The sequence below is a fragment of the Canis aureus genome, chromosome 35 (genome assembly GCF_053574225.1).
Source record: "Canis aureus isolate CA01 chromosome 35, VMU_Caureus_v.1.0, whole genome shotgun sequence".
NCBI classification, from domain to species: domain Eukaryota; kingdom Metazoa; phylum Chordata; class Mammalia; order Carnivora; family Canidae; genus Canis; species Canis aureus.
This window is the reverse complement of record NC_135645.1, coordinates 23,633,326-23,647,045: the sequence shown is the minus strand read 5'-3', so window position 1 is coordinate 23,647,045 and position 13,720 is coordinate 23,633,326. Positions and strand designations below refer to the sequence as shown.

General features: G+C 37.4%; 1 protein-coding gene across 2 annotated transcripts in view; it reads right to left on the bottom strand.

Moving 5' to 3' along the window:
- The window catches only part of IMPG2 (interphotoreceptor matrix proteoglycan 2), an 82,054-nt gene that overhangs the window by 35,502 nt on the left and 32,832 nt on the right, over positions 1 to 13,720 (bottom strand). For both annotated transcript variants that reach the window (XM_077883693.1, XM_077883692.1), the window contains 4 exons: positions 13,226 to 13,387; positions 8,870 to 8,928; positions 6,825 to 6,845; positions 675 to 919 (listed from right to left, as the gene is read on the bottom strand). In XM_077883693.1, coding sequence (XP_077739819.1) covers positions 675 to 919; positions 6,825 to 6,845; positions 8,870 to 8,928; positions 13,226 to 13,387 — 487 coding nt within the window. The remainder of the gene's footprint in view (positions 1 to 674; positions 920 to 6,824; positions 6,846 to 8,869; positions 8,929 to 13,225; positions 13,388 to 13,720) is intronic.

Sequence of the window (13,720 nt, the reverse complement as noted above, 5' to 3'; positions counted from 1 at the left end):
CCACTGAGCCACCCGGGCATCCCTAGTAAACAGATTCTTGGTAAACTTCAGTCTGAGATTAACTAGGCCACTCTTTAGACTCTAAATCCATAGTCAACCCCTCCTTGATGATCCCAGATCCACCTGCTGATTTCGTATCATAACTGGATCTCTCCAGCTCTCTGAATTCACACTTGGTACTGGATTCTCTGGGATTTTGCCTACCACCCATTATCAGTTCTTCTGTGACCAGGATCTTCCTTGAACTTTCCTGAGCTACTCTTTGTCTTTCATTCTCTGGCTTTTAAGTCTTTATACCAGTTGATGTGCCCATGGAGAATTAATGTGTCGATTGGCCTGGCAGCACTATAACCTGTTCCAACTCATACTTGCATATTCTATTTCCCTTTTTCTTACATTTTGCTCCCATTTCCCTACACTACTTCTAAATGTCATGCTGTTCTCTACTTTCTCCACGCTTTGTGGCCTTTTGTCTACATATATCCTAAGAGCTCCTGATTGATCTATCCAACATAGCTGTATGGCCACAGCTCATTCATACCAGGATGGCTCCTTTCTCATGCAGTCTGGACAATGCTCAGAACCACATATATTTAAGGAAATTAGTTCTCACCAAAGTATATTGGAAAAGAAACTAATGGTGTACAAGGACTTTATGATGGATATCAACTCACCATTGATAAGCTGAAGGGAGTCAGGATCTGGATTCAAAGAAGAGTTCCCCAGCAAAAAATTCTGATGCAGTGTCTCAGCAATATAATCTCTGAAGTTGCTAATTGCATAAACGGCAGTGGGTTTATCATCCAGTTCCACAAGACCGTGGTTTTCCACCTTGTTGGAATGAAGGCTAATTAGGTCCCAGGTGGTATTGCCAATGGCCTCACCATTGAAGGTAACTGCATAGTGAACATCTATGCCGCTATGGATGAAAAGAGAGAACAAATTAGGCCCCGCTAAGGAGCACAAAGAAAGGAGCTTTGAACCCATGGAGTACAACACTGCACCCATGGGGAGGGAAAGGGTGGTCTCAAAAAGCACGGATTCTACCACAATTCTCTGCAGACTCTGGACCTTTTGCCATCCTCTCCTGCTTCCTAGACAGCAGAGGTTCACAGCCCTAGGAACATGGAAAAAGTTCTACGGAGGTCATAGAGACAACCCTGCAGAATATGTGAACATAATCTTCCCCACCATTCTCATCCCTTCTTTCCTCCCTCAGAGCCAATAGCTCCTCTCCACCATCAACCTGCTTCCTTCTTTCCCTATTAGCATTTCTCCTCCCTAATTTAAAACAAAATCATCTAACTCCACCCAACAATGGGTAATCCTCTCATATATCTTTCTTCCTGCTGTTAGATAGACTATGTACTCCACAACAGGAGGAGGGTGGTAAAGCAATGAAGAGGCTTAATTACTATGAACTAAAACATAGTTGTCAGGAAAGGAAAATATGAAATACTTGGAAATAAAGCAAATTGACGACTTGTGATTTATTTCTTTAGTATCATGCTAGAATAGTTTCTAATATGACAGTTTATCTAAGTCTCTGAGGAGACTTAATTTTGTTTGATAGTCCAGATCATTTACAGTCCTATAAAGTTTGATACTAAAACTGCAATAAAACTAGATGTGATTCATTTTTTTTTTTTGGCCTGGTAGCAATGATGATTCCAAAGTTTGATTTTACTACCCTAATTCTTTAATCAATCTATTAAACTATTGTCCAAATTGACTATATAAATTTCTTTTTTTCAAATGCTCTACAAACTTGCTTTCATTTTTCCTCTGGCTCCTTCATTAATGAGTTGAATAAAACCTTGATGAGTTAACAAGTAATTGTCATATTGGGCTTTTTCACTATCTTATGTTTCCATGAGAAAACAAAGAGATTTCTTAGAATAAAGGGTAAAGTAAAAATAAATAAATAGTAGTTGACATGTCATTTGACATTTTCTTAAATAACCTTTTTGGAGAAATAACACCAGATTATAAAATGTTTAATCAGGGATCCCTGGGTGGCTCAGTGGCTTAGCTCCTGCCTTCACACCCAGGGAATGATCTTAGAGTTCCAGGATCGAGTCCCACACCAGGCATGGAGCCTGCTTCTCCTTCTGCCTGTGTCCCTGCCTCTCTCTCTCTATGTCTCTCATGAATAAATAAAGTATTTTAAAAAATAAATAAAATAAAATGTTTAAGCCAATAAAAATACTCCTTCCAGACTCTAATTCAGATTTCTCTAACTACTAAAAGTGCTTACAATGTAAAATGCTCTATCTCATTTAATTTTCAAAATAACCCTGTAAAGGTTTTATTATCTTCAGATTATTATTGAAGAAACTGAAATTTAAAGAAGTTAGAAGATCTGCCTAAAATTTTGAAATGTGTAAGTGGTAGAGTCAAGATTTAAACACAGACCTGCCAGACTCCAGCACCTGTATTCTGAACTACTATACCATACTCTCAGTAGCTTTAATTAAACTATTATCCAAAAAAAGTCACTATGAGGACGGCTTTGCTCTAGTCATCACTGTGGCTTCCTGCCAGTCTATGAGACACAACTATTTGAAACAGGACCCAGTAAGTCACACCAAGATCCTTCCAGAGGAAAGAACACTACCTTCCCAAAGATAAAACACTCAATATAGACAGGCAATGGAAACAATCTGTTTCCTTTAGACATTCTCTAGGAGGAAAATGATTCCCAAATCAAAGCATACGCTTTCCCTCTGAACTTACTTATATATATTTTCTTTGTTTTTTTGTTTTTTTTTTTAATTTATTTTTTATTGGTGTTCAATTTACTAACATACAGAATAACCCCCAGTGCCCGTCACCCATTCACTCCCACCCCCCGCCCTCCTCCCCTTCTACCACCCCTAGTTCGTTTCCCAGAGTTAGCAGTCTTTACGTTCTGTCTCCCTTTCTGATATTTCCCACACATTTCTTCTCCCTTCCCTTATATTCCCTTTCACTATTATTTATATTCCCCAAATGAATGAGAACATATAATGTTTGTCCTTCTCCGACTGACTTACTTCACTCAGCTATATATTTTCTTTGATTACAGCTTTTGTGGTTTTGTAAAAAAATTTTGTTTAAAGTGACTGCCTTTCAGTTTCTCCTTAGGTTTCTATCCCCAGTGTTCAGCATGGTTATCTGGCACTGAGGGGCCCCCAGTGCCTTCGAGTAAATTCTAGAAGATCTTCCTCCTAGATCTGATAAGCTACCACTTCTAATAGGGTGGTTTAGGGTGCTTTAAAGTAGTAACTGGGGGCACCTGGGTGGCTCAGTGGTTGAGCATCTGCCTTTGGCTCAGGTGGTGATCCTAGGGTCCTGGGATCAAATCCCAAGTCAGGCTCTTCACGGGGAGCCTGCTTCTCCCTCTGTCTGTATCTCTCAGTAAGGAATAAATAAATAATATTGAAAAAAAACAAAGTAGTAACTGAATATTTTCATATCCAGATGTTCTACAAAGTGGTAAGATATCAGCTTATTCTAGAACTTGTTTAAGTCTCTTAATTTTTCATGCCAGAATATATTGATTGATGGGTAATTCCTGATCTTCTTTTGTAAAGAAATAAATTTAGAAAAATATGCTAAAATAACCAAATGATGACCCTGAAGTAGAATAAAACAGTAAGAGGGACACCTACTGGTCAGAACTCACCACACAGTATGTGTCCCAAGCATCTAGCACAATGCTTGGCTCATAATAGTTCAATACATACTTTTGAAAAAAAAAAAAAAAAAAAGGTCACTTTTATTCAGTAATGTAGGCAGATAAGACAACTAAATTTGTGCCACCTAAATGACAGTATGATACTCCCTACTTAATCTGAAGAATTTTTAGTCTCTAAATATAAAAGTCTCTAAGGAAGCCCGATGTGGGCTGGGATCCCAGGACCCTGAGCTCATGACGTGAGTCAATGATTAAACAGATGCTTAACCAGCTGACTACCCTGGCACCCCCTGAATAATCATTTTAAAGACATACTTCCCAGCCACAACCCAACCCTGAGGAAGTGCATGCTCTTTCCAAACTCGATGGGATTGAGCATGACTACATCTTCAGAGTGAGCTTCTTGGGGTCTCTGCACAATCTATTCCATGTTAAGACAGAAAGTAGTGATAAGGGAAAAATGGAGGAAACAGATTGTGCCACGCAGTGCTTGAGTTCATTCCTATGCTATGTAGCAAATCAGACAAGGAGAATCAAAGCTTCAATGGGAGTCTTCCATGTGCCTTGCATGACTTTTAAATATCATAGGGGAAAAAATCAAGAAAAATATTCCTGGATCAAGAAATCTGCGCAAACCAAGCAGTCTGGGTTAGATTACTGGCCTTATTCTTTATTGACAAAATATAATTTGTCTCCCAACATTTCTCTTGGGCATATAAAAATAACACTTCTATTAAAGACTATCTTGTCTAGCAAGGATAAATTCATTAAAGAAGATAAAGTGTCTCAGAGATATACTGCAATTCATTACCATGTTTTTGTCCTGGAAAGAGAACTCAAAGAAGTGGTTAAGCTATCAAGAAACCATCTATTCTGGGAGCTGAGAATGTCACTATGACCCAAAACAGACTGAGGTCTGGCATAGTAAGTGTAGCAGAGAGGCACCTCAGGATGAGGGACAGAATAAAAGAAAGCCAAGAGGCCAAGGAAGTACATAAGAAGCAGCATGCACATTGGAAAACAAAACACGATCTGATTGAAGAAAGCTGTGCTGGCTCTCCGCACTTAGCACCTCTGAGTTAACCAGCTACCATTGTATCATCATCTTCCGTCTTCTAAACGAGACTAAAACAGCTGCTATATAAAGGAAAGTTTCTCCTTCTGACAGCTATTTCCAGAAACATCAATCAGGTGGAGGTGAAATTTACCCTTTCTTATTCTCTTACCTCAAATGTCTTGATCGCTGTTTGACTTGTGCAGATTTTCAACATAAGAAATAACTGTTATCACCTCTCATTAAGATCAACCAAAATAAAGATATTTCAGAGAAACTCAGATATTTCTCTATAAGAAAGAAGGCACACACTTTCAAAGCCTGGAGCTGAAGTTTTGAAGTATACCAGGCAGATACAGTATTGACTCATATCAAATGCATAACCTACTAACTTAATGTGTGCACCTTGAAAAGTACAAAGCAAATAGAAATTTTCATATACATATAAATGCTTATGGAGAGAGAGTGGTTTTATATATATATATATATCTGTATTATATAAATGAACTATTAGGTGCCACACATTGATTCATCCACAGTTCAGAATATATCAAAAAGTTATGAATCAATTACATCAGCTGACTAATACTTGACAATACTGAACAATTTGGAAACTACCTAGGTTAATAATTCTATCATAAAATCTAGTGGCTTCATATTGCTGTCTGTGTTCCTATAGAGGACTTAGCACTCAGTAACTAGATATCATGCTTTTGGTCATAGGGTTAACATGAGAGTTTGGGTTGTTTTATCATTCTAATCATGCCATGAGGAGAACAATTAAACAGGCCTTTTGGTTGAGGACTAAGTCATCAACACATATACCCATAATATATGCACACAGAACAGTTTACATATACTAAGGGTACAGAAACCAAAATTCTGGTTACCTGGGTCAAAATATCTCATACCTTCTAGTCATGTAACTTATAGCAAATCAGTTTGTCTGTCTCAGGCAAAATATCCTCACCTCCAGAAGGAAAAAGAATATTAATCCTTATTTTCACTACCTCACAGGGATATTAAGAAAATAAAAATGAAAAAAATAAAAAGAATCAGTAATTTGACATATCTCTAAAGCACTTTTCATTAGATTGTCTGTTCCTAGAGGAAATAAACCAAGAGTTATTAATTTCTGTAGGCATAGAGTTTGTCCAATTAGTAGGCATGTAGTAAACATTTGCTTGAATAATATAAATGGAAATGAAGAGGTCAGAAAGCTCTTTTCAAATATAAAATACTACAGTGAAGTAGGATTACTGTATGTCTAAACATGTATATAATTAACACATGAATTTGATTCATAAATCCATATTATACTTTTCAATTTAAGAGAAAATGAATCTTAAATAAATTTGAATCCAAAAGCAAAAACCGACAAACAACCTCCATACAAAGGGTATGCTGTTTTTATACTATGCATTTTCTAAGAAATTACAGAGACCAGTTGTTTTTGCAAATGAACTATTATAGAGATCAGCAATCTCCCCTTCATTTACCACTTAAAGTGACACTTGATTATATTATTCAATGACAAAATATACTTGGAAGTATTTACATTAATGGAAAGTTTTATTCCTATTTTAAATTAAGTGTAACGCAACATTTAAAAATACTTGACAGTCAACAGTCCATGACAGGGGTCTTATAAACTACAACCTGTGAGCTAAACCTAGCCCAGTGTCTAGGAGTCATAAATTTTATATTTTTAAATAGTTGAAAAAATCAAAACAGGAACAATATTTTGTGACATGTGAAAATTACATGAAATTCATATTTCAGTTTCCATAAATAAATTTTACTGGAATATAGCCAGACTCATTCATTTTCAGTGTATTACCCATATCTACATTCATCTGATGGATGAGTTAAGTAGTTGCAACAAGGAAGGCACGACCTGAAAAGCTTAAAATATTTACTAACTGCCCCTTAAGTAAAAACGTTTGCCAACCCCCAATCTGTAAGGAGATGGGTGCTAATATTGGAACTAATAAAAGAATTGAGCCATGCTCCCTTGGGCCTAGGGCCATCATATTTTCTAAACTACCTTTTCAATCAATGGACTATAAAAAGTGCCAAAAAGTACTCTACCTGCCATTTTCCTTGGGGGACCTGAAAATAAAAATTGAAAGTGTTAAGTAGAGTTTAAAACAGTTATAATTGTCATATCATTCATCAAAGTGCAAGTTCTTAATATATTTCCTCTAAAATGTTTCCTTAAATCAAAATGCTTGCATAGTATTAGATGTTGACAAAGTCATGTAGATTGAAGGAAGCAAACAAAGGAGAAAAGATTCCATTTTAAAACTGATAATATTTATTATCTTTAAACTGTATTTAAAATACTTTTTAAACCATTCATAATAAGGTTTTCTCTTCATAAAAAAGCTTTTTGCAGTAGATCAGCAGAGGACTCCAGTTGCTAGCAGCTAGTAAACTTGGGAAAACTTTTTTTGGTAGACAATGTGTTGTGTAATTTAAAATAAATGAAAAGATGTTATACAGAAAGATGCTAAGGGATTGAGAATGTCAGGACTGACCTCTAGGATACTGCATGGCCTTAATATTTATTTCTTTTATGTAACAGACACTTAATAGATCTTCTCATGTGCCAAAAAACTGTGCTAAGTATTTTACATAAATTAATTCATTCAATCCTCATTAAGATTATTAAGGACCATTAGAATCCCCATTTTACAGGTAAAAAAAAATTGAGGAACAAAGAAACTACATAATTTACCCAAAGTATTTCAAAAGTATTTTTAATATAGAATTAATAATAACTTATCTTTTTTATACAAATAAGACATTAAAACTTGATCATTTATCTAAAATCATCCAGCAAGAAGCACCAAAAGCAGGATTTGAATCCAGGGAAGTTGGTTCCAAAAGGCGCTACCTTTCATGTGCTGCCAAATGAGAGAGGTCTTCAAAGGCGTCATGTTGTTAGGTTCTCATATGAACTTTAGTCACAAGTGGAAGCAGTATTCTATGAGAAGTGCTAAGGTTGAACTGGGGAGACTGGTTATGGTGGGAGAGTAGGTAGTGAGTCAATTTACCCTGCTTCCCCTCTCCCCTGCGCAGATAACCAGCTGAGTGTCTTTGGGTAAATTATTGAAATTCCCTGTCCTCTAGTGTCCTTATTAGAAAAAAAAATGAGGATAATAATAATTACCTCATAGCATAGCTGTTGAGAATTAATGAGTCATATAGATATGAAGCCTGGCACACTGTAAACGCTATGCAAGCATTTGCTGTTATTTCTGGTAAACCCAGAAGTTGTGGTAAGAGAATATGCCAAAGTTAAGATGTTGGCACTACTGCTTAAGTGGTGAAGTTACACAACACCCCTACTCGTGCTTCCCTGCATCCTACAGCTGGGCCACAACTATCCTCCAAATGCTCCAAACCTTCAGAATATTGAGTCTAGCATGGAGCTTAAGAGTAAGAGCTGTAAAGTCAGCTACCCAGTTTCAAAATCTCTTTTCCACTGCTAATTTACAAGCTCTCTGACTTTGGGCTAATACTTCATCCTTTTAAACCTGTTTGCTCTATGCAAAATGAGTTTGGATAATAATATTTATTCTGATTAAGTTCGCTCAGGAATATGACACCCCAATACAAAGTGTTCACTCAGTAAACGTTCACAAATATTATGCTGCTTTAAGCAGAGAAGAAACGTCTTAAAAAGAGGTCTCTGATTTACTCAGAACTGTTATGTTTGAAATGAAGACAAATGCATCCTCTCCAGAATGGCCTTACAGTAGGATGTCAAAGTCACCTCAGTAGAACATTGACAAGATTCAGTAGGAAGCCAAGATCATATGTAATCAGACTTCAGGCTCCTGTCAGTGCCAAGTAAAAGCAGTGTAACTTGTCAGCAGCAAGCTGGGAACAGGAATCCCTAAGTTCTTATCCTGCCTAACAGTATGTCTCCTTGAATATATTCTTTTGCCTTTTTCTAACTCAGCTCCCCCTCCTGAAAAACTGTCATTAAGAATAAACATTTACCAGAAATAATATTGAATTAAAGCATTCAAATCATTTGTTGTTACAGCATACATAATAAATATAGAAACATATTACATTGAAATGAAGAGTGCTATGGAACATGTACATTTTTAGGGTCTATTTACCTAAAGGCAAGTACACGAATGTCCTTATAGCCTGGTAACCCAGTAAATGCATTTTCAACCTGTTAAAATAAAAATAAAATTTATAGCTATGAAGAAATATGAAAAAATGCACAGAAAATTCTGCCTTTAAGAGGTGAATATAAAGCACCCTATAACTAGAAGCTTGTACATGTATACAGATACATAGTGATCAGAAGGTTACATAAGAAAATTCTGTTAACAATGTTAGAAAACAGTTTTTAATACAACTTTATCATATTTTTCTTTTACATTTTGTCTTTTAAGGTTTCAATGTACTTTAATATTGATTTTTTCCCCAAATTATGAAAAGCAACTTCTTATGGACAAAGCACTGTTTTTTCCTTATGGGATAAAATGTAGGAAAATAGCATTTGTTTCCAAAAAAAGCTATAATAACTTTTTTAAAAAAATATTTTATTTATTTATTCATGAGAGGCACAGAGAGAGAGAGAGAGAGAGGCAGAGACACAGGCAGAGGGAGAAGCAGACTCCATGCAGGGAGCCCGACGTGGGACTCGATCCCAGGTCTCCAGGATCACACCCTAGGCTGAAGGCAGCACTAAACCGCTGGGCCACCGAGCCTGTCCTATAATAACATTTTTAAATGTGATTGTTTGGATTCGAAATCTGGGTGCAGCATACCCACGGACAAATAGTCAAGTAGTCAAGTGTTCGTTTTCTGTAAGTGTAAAGACTCTGATGGCATCTGTTTCCTGTTCCTACAACACAAGGAACTGTGAATAAAGTCAACATTAGAAACTAATCCACAAGCTGAACTCAGCCCCCAGGAGAGACGCACTGCTGACTGGATGTCATGAAGGAGGTTATGAAGGAGTGACCAGGTACCTGGTCAAAAAATCAATTTATGAGCATCACACCTACAGGACCCATTTTATCACTGAGTCTTTAAAATCCAGCCATGTAAATCAATATGAGCTTAGTGACTGGAGGGAGAGAAAGAAAGCTACCTGGACTAAAAATCTAAAAATAGTCAGGTTATGCATAAATACATATTTTAACAGTGAATAGTGAACACAACCCACATTTCAGAAGGTGACATCTCACCAGATTAGTCACTCTTGAGCCAATGCCAGAATCAAGGAAAGAAGCTGTTAGTGGACTTTGGAAACATTTCTGGGAATCTGCTTTTAAAACCAAGTCTTGATATCATTGGGAGAGTGAGATTTTTATTTTTTAAAAGATTTTATTTATTTATTTAACAGAGAGAGAGAAAGAGAGAGAGAGAGAGAGAGAGAGAACACAAGTAGGCAAAGCAGCAGACAGAGGAAGAGGGAGAAGCAGACTCCCCACTGAGCCCGGAGCCTGATGCAGGGTTTGATCCCAGGACCCTGGGATCATGACCTGAGCCAAAGGCAGACGTGTAACCTGAGCCACCCAGGTGCCCTGGGAGAGTGGGATTTTTAAAAAATCATTGTTCACTGAAGATCTCAATGCTGTAAGGATAAAACATCTCAACCCATGTTAACTCTATAGCTATGATAATTTGCCTTGTTTTATTCTCTTAGAGGAAAGACAGAAACACCATAATTCTTGTAAAATGAAAGTGGAGATGGAATCTTGCAGGATAGGAATCCAAAAATGAGTTAGTCTCAGCTGTTTCTGTTGGCAAAGTAACTGTACATAAGCCTTATTTTATGGAACTGATACTGCCCTGCCCCCAAAACCATATTGGTTTTCCTAAGATTAAAATAATGTACCTAAAAGTATTCCATTAACTGCAAAATGTTATGCAACTGTATGTTATTATTATTGCTGTACCCATCTCATTTTGGGTTTTGTCATCTCTTGAATCTAATCACATACAAGAATTCTAAGTCATCACATCTAGTTAGCTACTGTACAGGTGTCCACTTGAAAGAATCATTCCACTTTATTAACATCAAGATTAATAATAGGTATAATTTATTTATTTTTTTATTTATTATTTATGATAGTCACACACACAGAGAGAGAGAGAGAGAGGCAGAGACATAGGCAGAGGGAGAAGCAGGCTCCATGCACCGGGAGCCCGATGTGGGATTCGATCCCCGGTCTCCAGGATCACGCCCTGGGCCAAAGGCAGGCGCCAAACCGCTGCGCCACCCAGGGATCCCTAGGTATAATTTATTGAATGACTTCTGTGTGCCTGGTGCTTTAAAACAATACTTCTAATCTTTGCAATAATGTCAAGAGATACATATTTTCTCAATTTTATATATGAGAAAATTGAGATGTCAACAAATTTGTCCAGGGTCATGCATTTGGTAAGTGACTAAATCAGAATTTATTCAACCCTAAATCTTTCTAATATCAAAGCCCATATTCTTCCCAATGAATTACATGCCTCTTGTTAAAAATGCCCTTGCCTCATGATAAAAATGTTACAGAATTGGTACCGGACTGGAAAAACTGTGAAGCTTGCTTTAACTTTTCACCTGAACTAAAATTAAGGTAATTCTATTTCGTATAAAGGAAGGAACACTTTGAAGGGGAAGAGGAGACTTGATTTTCCCTTCTACTCCTAGAGGTTGAAAGGACTAGTAACCATTTACTTGGCCTCCTGGGCCTCATCTATAAAATAGAGACGCTTACCTACATGGCTGCTGCGAGCTAAAAGACTTAAAACAGCCTGCAGAGAACATAAGGCACTATGCAAGGACACTGTGTTAATACTGTGGCTATCTTCAGGTATCAATGTTCCTAAACCTATCATGCTTATCTTTCTCTCTCTGACGTCATAACTGATGTTGTCCCAAGCTTATCTTACTCTGCTCATTAAAAAAAAAAAAAAAAAAAGTAATTGCTTCTGAACCTCAATCCTCTCCAAGCTGGCTTTTTTACCCCTGAATGTCTTTGTATACTATTACCTAGGAAATAATATTAAAGGAGCAATCCCTGTGACTGTGCCTGAAGAGAGAGAGTTAGAGGGATCCCTTCAATTTGCGTTAAACACCATGACAGAACCTTTCAGAAACACAGCCTCTAACTCTGCTGCTTTACACAAGGAAGTGACTATTGGTAGATGTTCCATTACAGGTAAGGGGATGGGGATATAGAAGTATGCCAGAGAAGAAACCATTTCATGGTAGGCCCAGACCCTTCATCACCCCCAAATCACCTCAAGCAAAGAGCTATCTACCTCATAAAGTCTCTGTTAGAGATATTTTTCAGAATGTTTATTAGACTTCCTCTAAATATATCATTCAGTGCAGTTGTTTATCTAAACACTCGGGCTTATTAAGTTTCCTTACTCCAAGAGCAGAGAGAACAGACAGCTGGTCCAAGACACTATCTGATGCCAGGTGGCCACTGGCCTGGCTGACATTTCTTCCACATACCATACAGCCCTGCAACTTGGCCACATACATAGGAAAATTAATCGTCTGGCTTACACTCCCCATGTCGGATGGCTGCAGTGATGCTGTTTGGCTGAGAGATGCACATTTCTTTTTCTCCTCTAGACGTAGTGTCTAGAGAAGGAAATGAGTCCAATATAATGGAATCGAAAAACTTGGGCAAGGAGAACCCCATCAAAAGGGAATGGAAAAGAAATAAACAAAGAAATGATGTGCCCTGTCATTGGACAGAAAGGGAAGATGAGCACTCAATGCCTTACTACACAAGAGCAAAGGCACACAAGAGGGGGGCCAAGTATGGATCATTTCTGACTGAAAGAATCTTGAGTCCAAGTCCTATATAGAATTCTTCCAGAAAGTAAAATTGCAGGATAGTCTAAGGCATGATTCCTTAAAGAAACACCTTTTTTAAAATACCTCCAACCAAGGAACAGAGATAGGAGGGAAATTTACCTTTCACTGGATACTCTTTTGTCCTTTGAACCAGTACTATGTACTACTCATGTGCTAACTGCCTAAATATTTTCAATTTAGAAAAATAATATTAAGTAGGAAATCAAAAGAAATTAAATTTAATGTTCCTTCAAGAAAAACAGTACACTGCGTGTAGTTTCTTAAAGACATTCATTTCTCCAAATATTGTCAAGTTAAAACCATGCCAGTGAACACATTCTTTTTTGGCTGTGCAGCAGAAGTTTGGAACCAGTATGCCTTTGTTAGCAGATGGCAAGGTGTGTCAGGTTTTGCCTCAATTAAATAACTCATCTGTCTTTCTGTGATTTTTATACGAGTTTTCTGAAGAAATGGCTATGTCACAACCCTCCGAACCATGTAGAAGGAGAGCCTGATTCCTTAACCTACATTTAACCAGTCTTGTGAATATGGGAAATTTACAACCCCAATAAAAAGTCTTGTTAGTTAAAAAAAGAAAGAAAGAGAGAAGAGAAACAAAGAAAAAACAAACCAAAAAATCACCCACCTCTGAAATAAACTCCTCTACAAGATGCTGGTGGTGCAAGTTGGAGGGATCCTGTAGCTCTTCACTGAATTGCTCTCCCAAAAGGTGGATACTGAATTCTGCAATCTGCTCAGTTGCTGGTTTTGTGGATTCTTCTATTAAGTTCTCAATTTCATTGCTAATCTGGATTTTTAGAGAAAAAATAACAAATGTCAATGTTTATTCATGCAACCAACAAATATCTACTGACTGATACATATCAGACACTGTGTCAAAACAAACTTCTAATTATGACCTTTCATACAGTTTTTGACTTTGGAACTAATTGGATGGACTTTAAGACATAGGCTAACACTGGAGCACCTGGGTGGCTCAGTGGTTGAGCATCCGTCTTTGGCTCAGGTCGTGACCCCAGGGTCCTGGGATCGAGTCCCACATCAGGCTCCCCACCGGGAGCCTGCTTTTCCCTCTGGCTATGTCTCTGCCTCTCTCTGTGTCTCTCATGAATAAATAAAT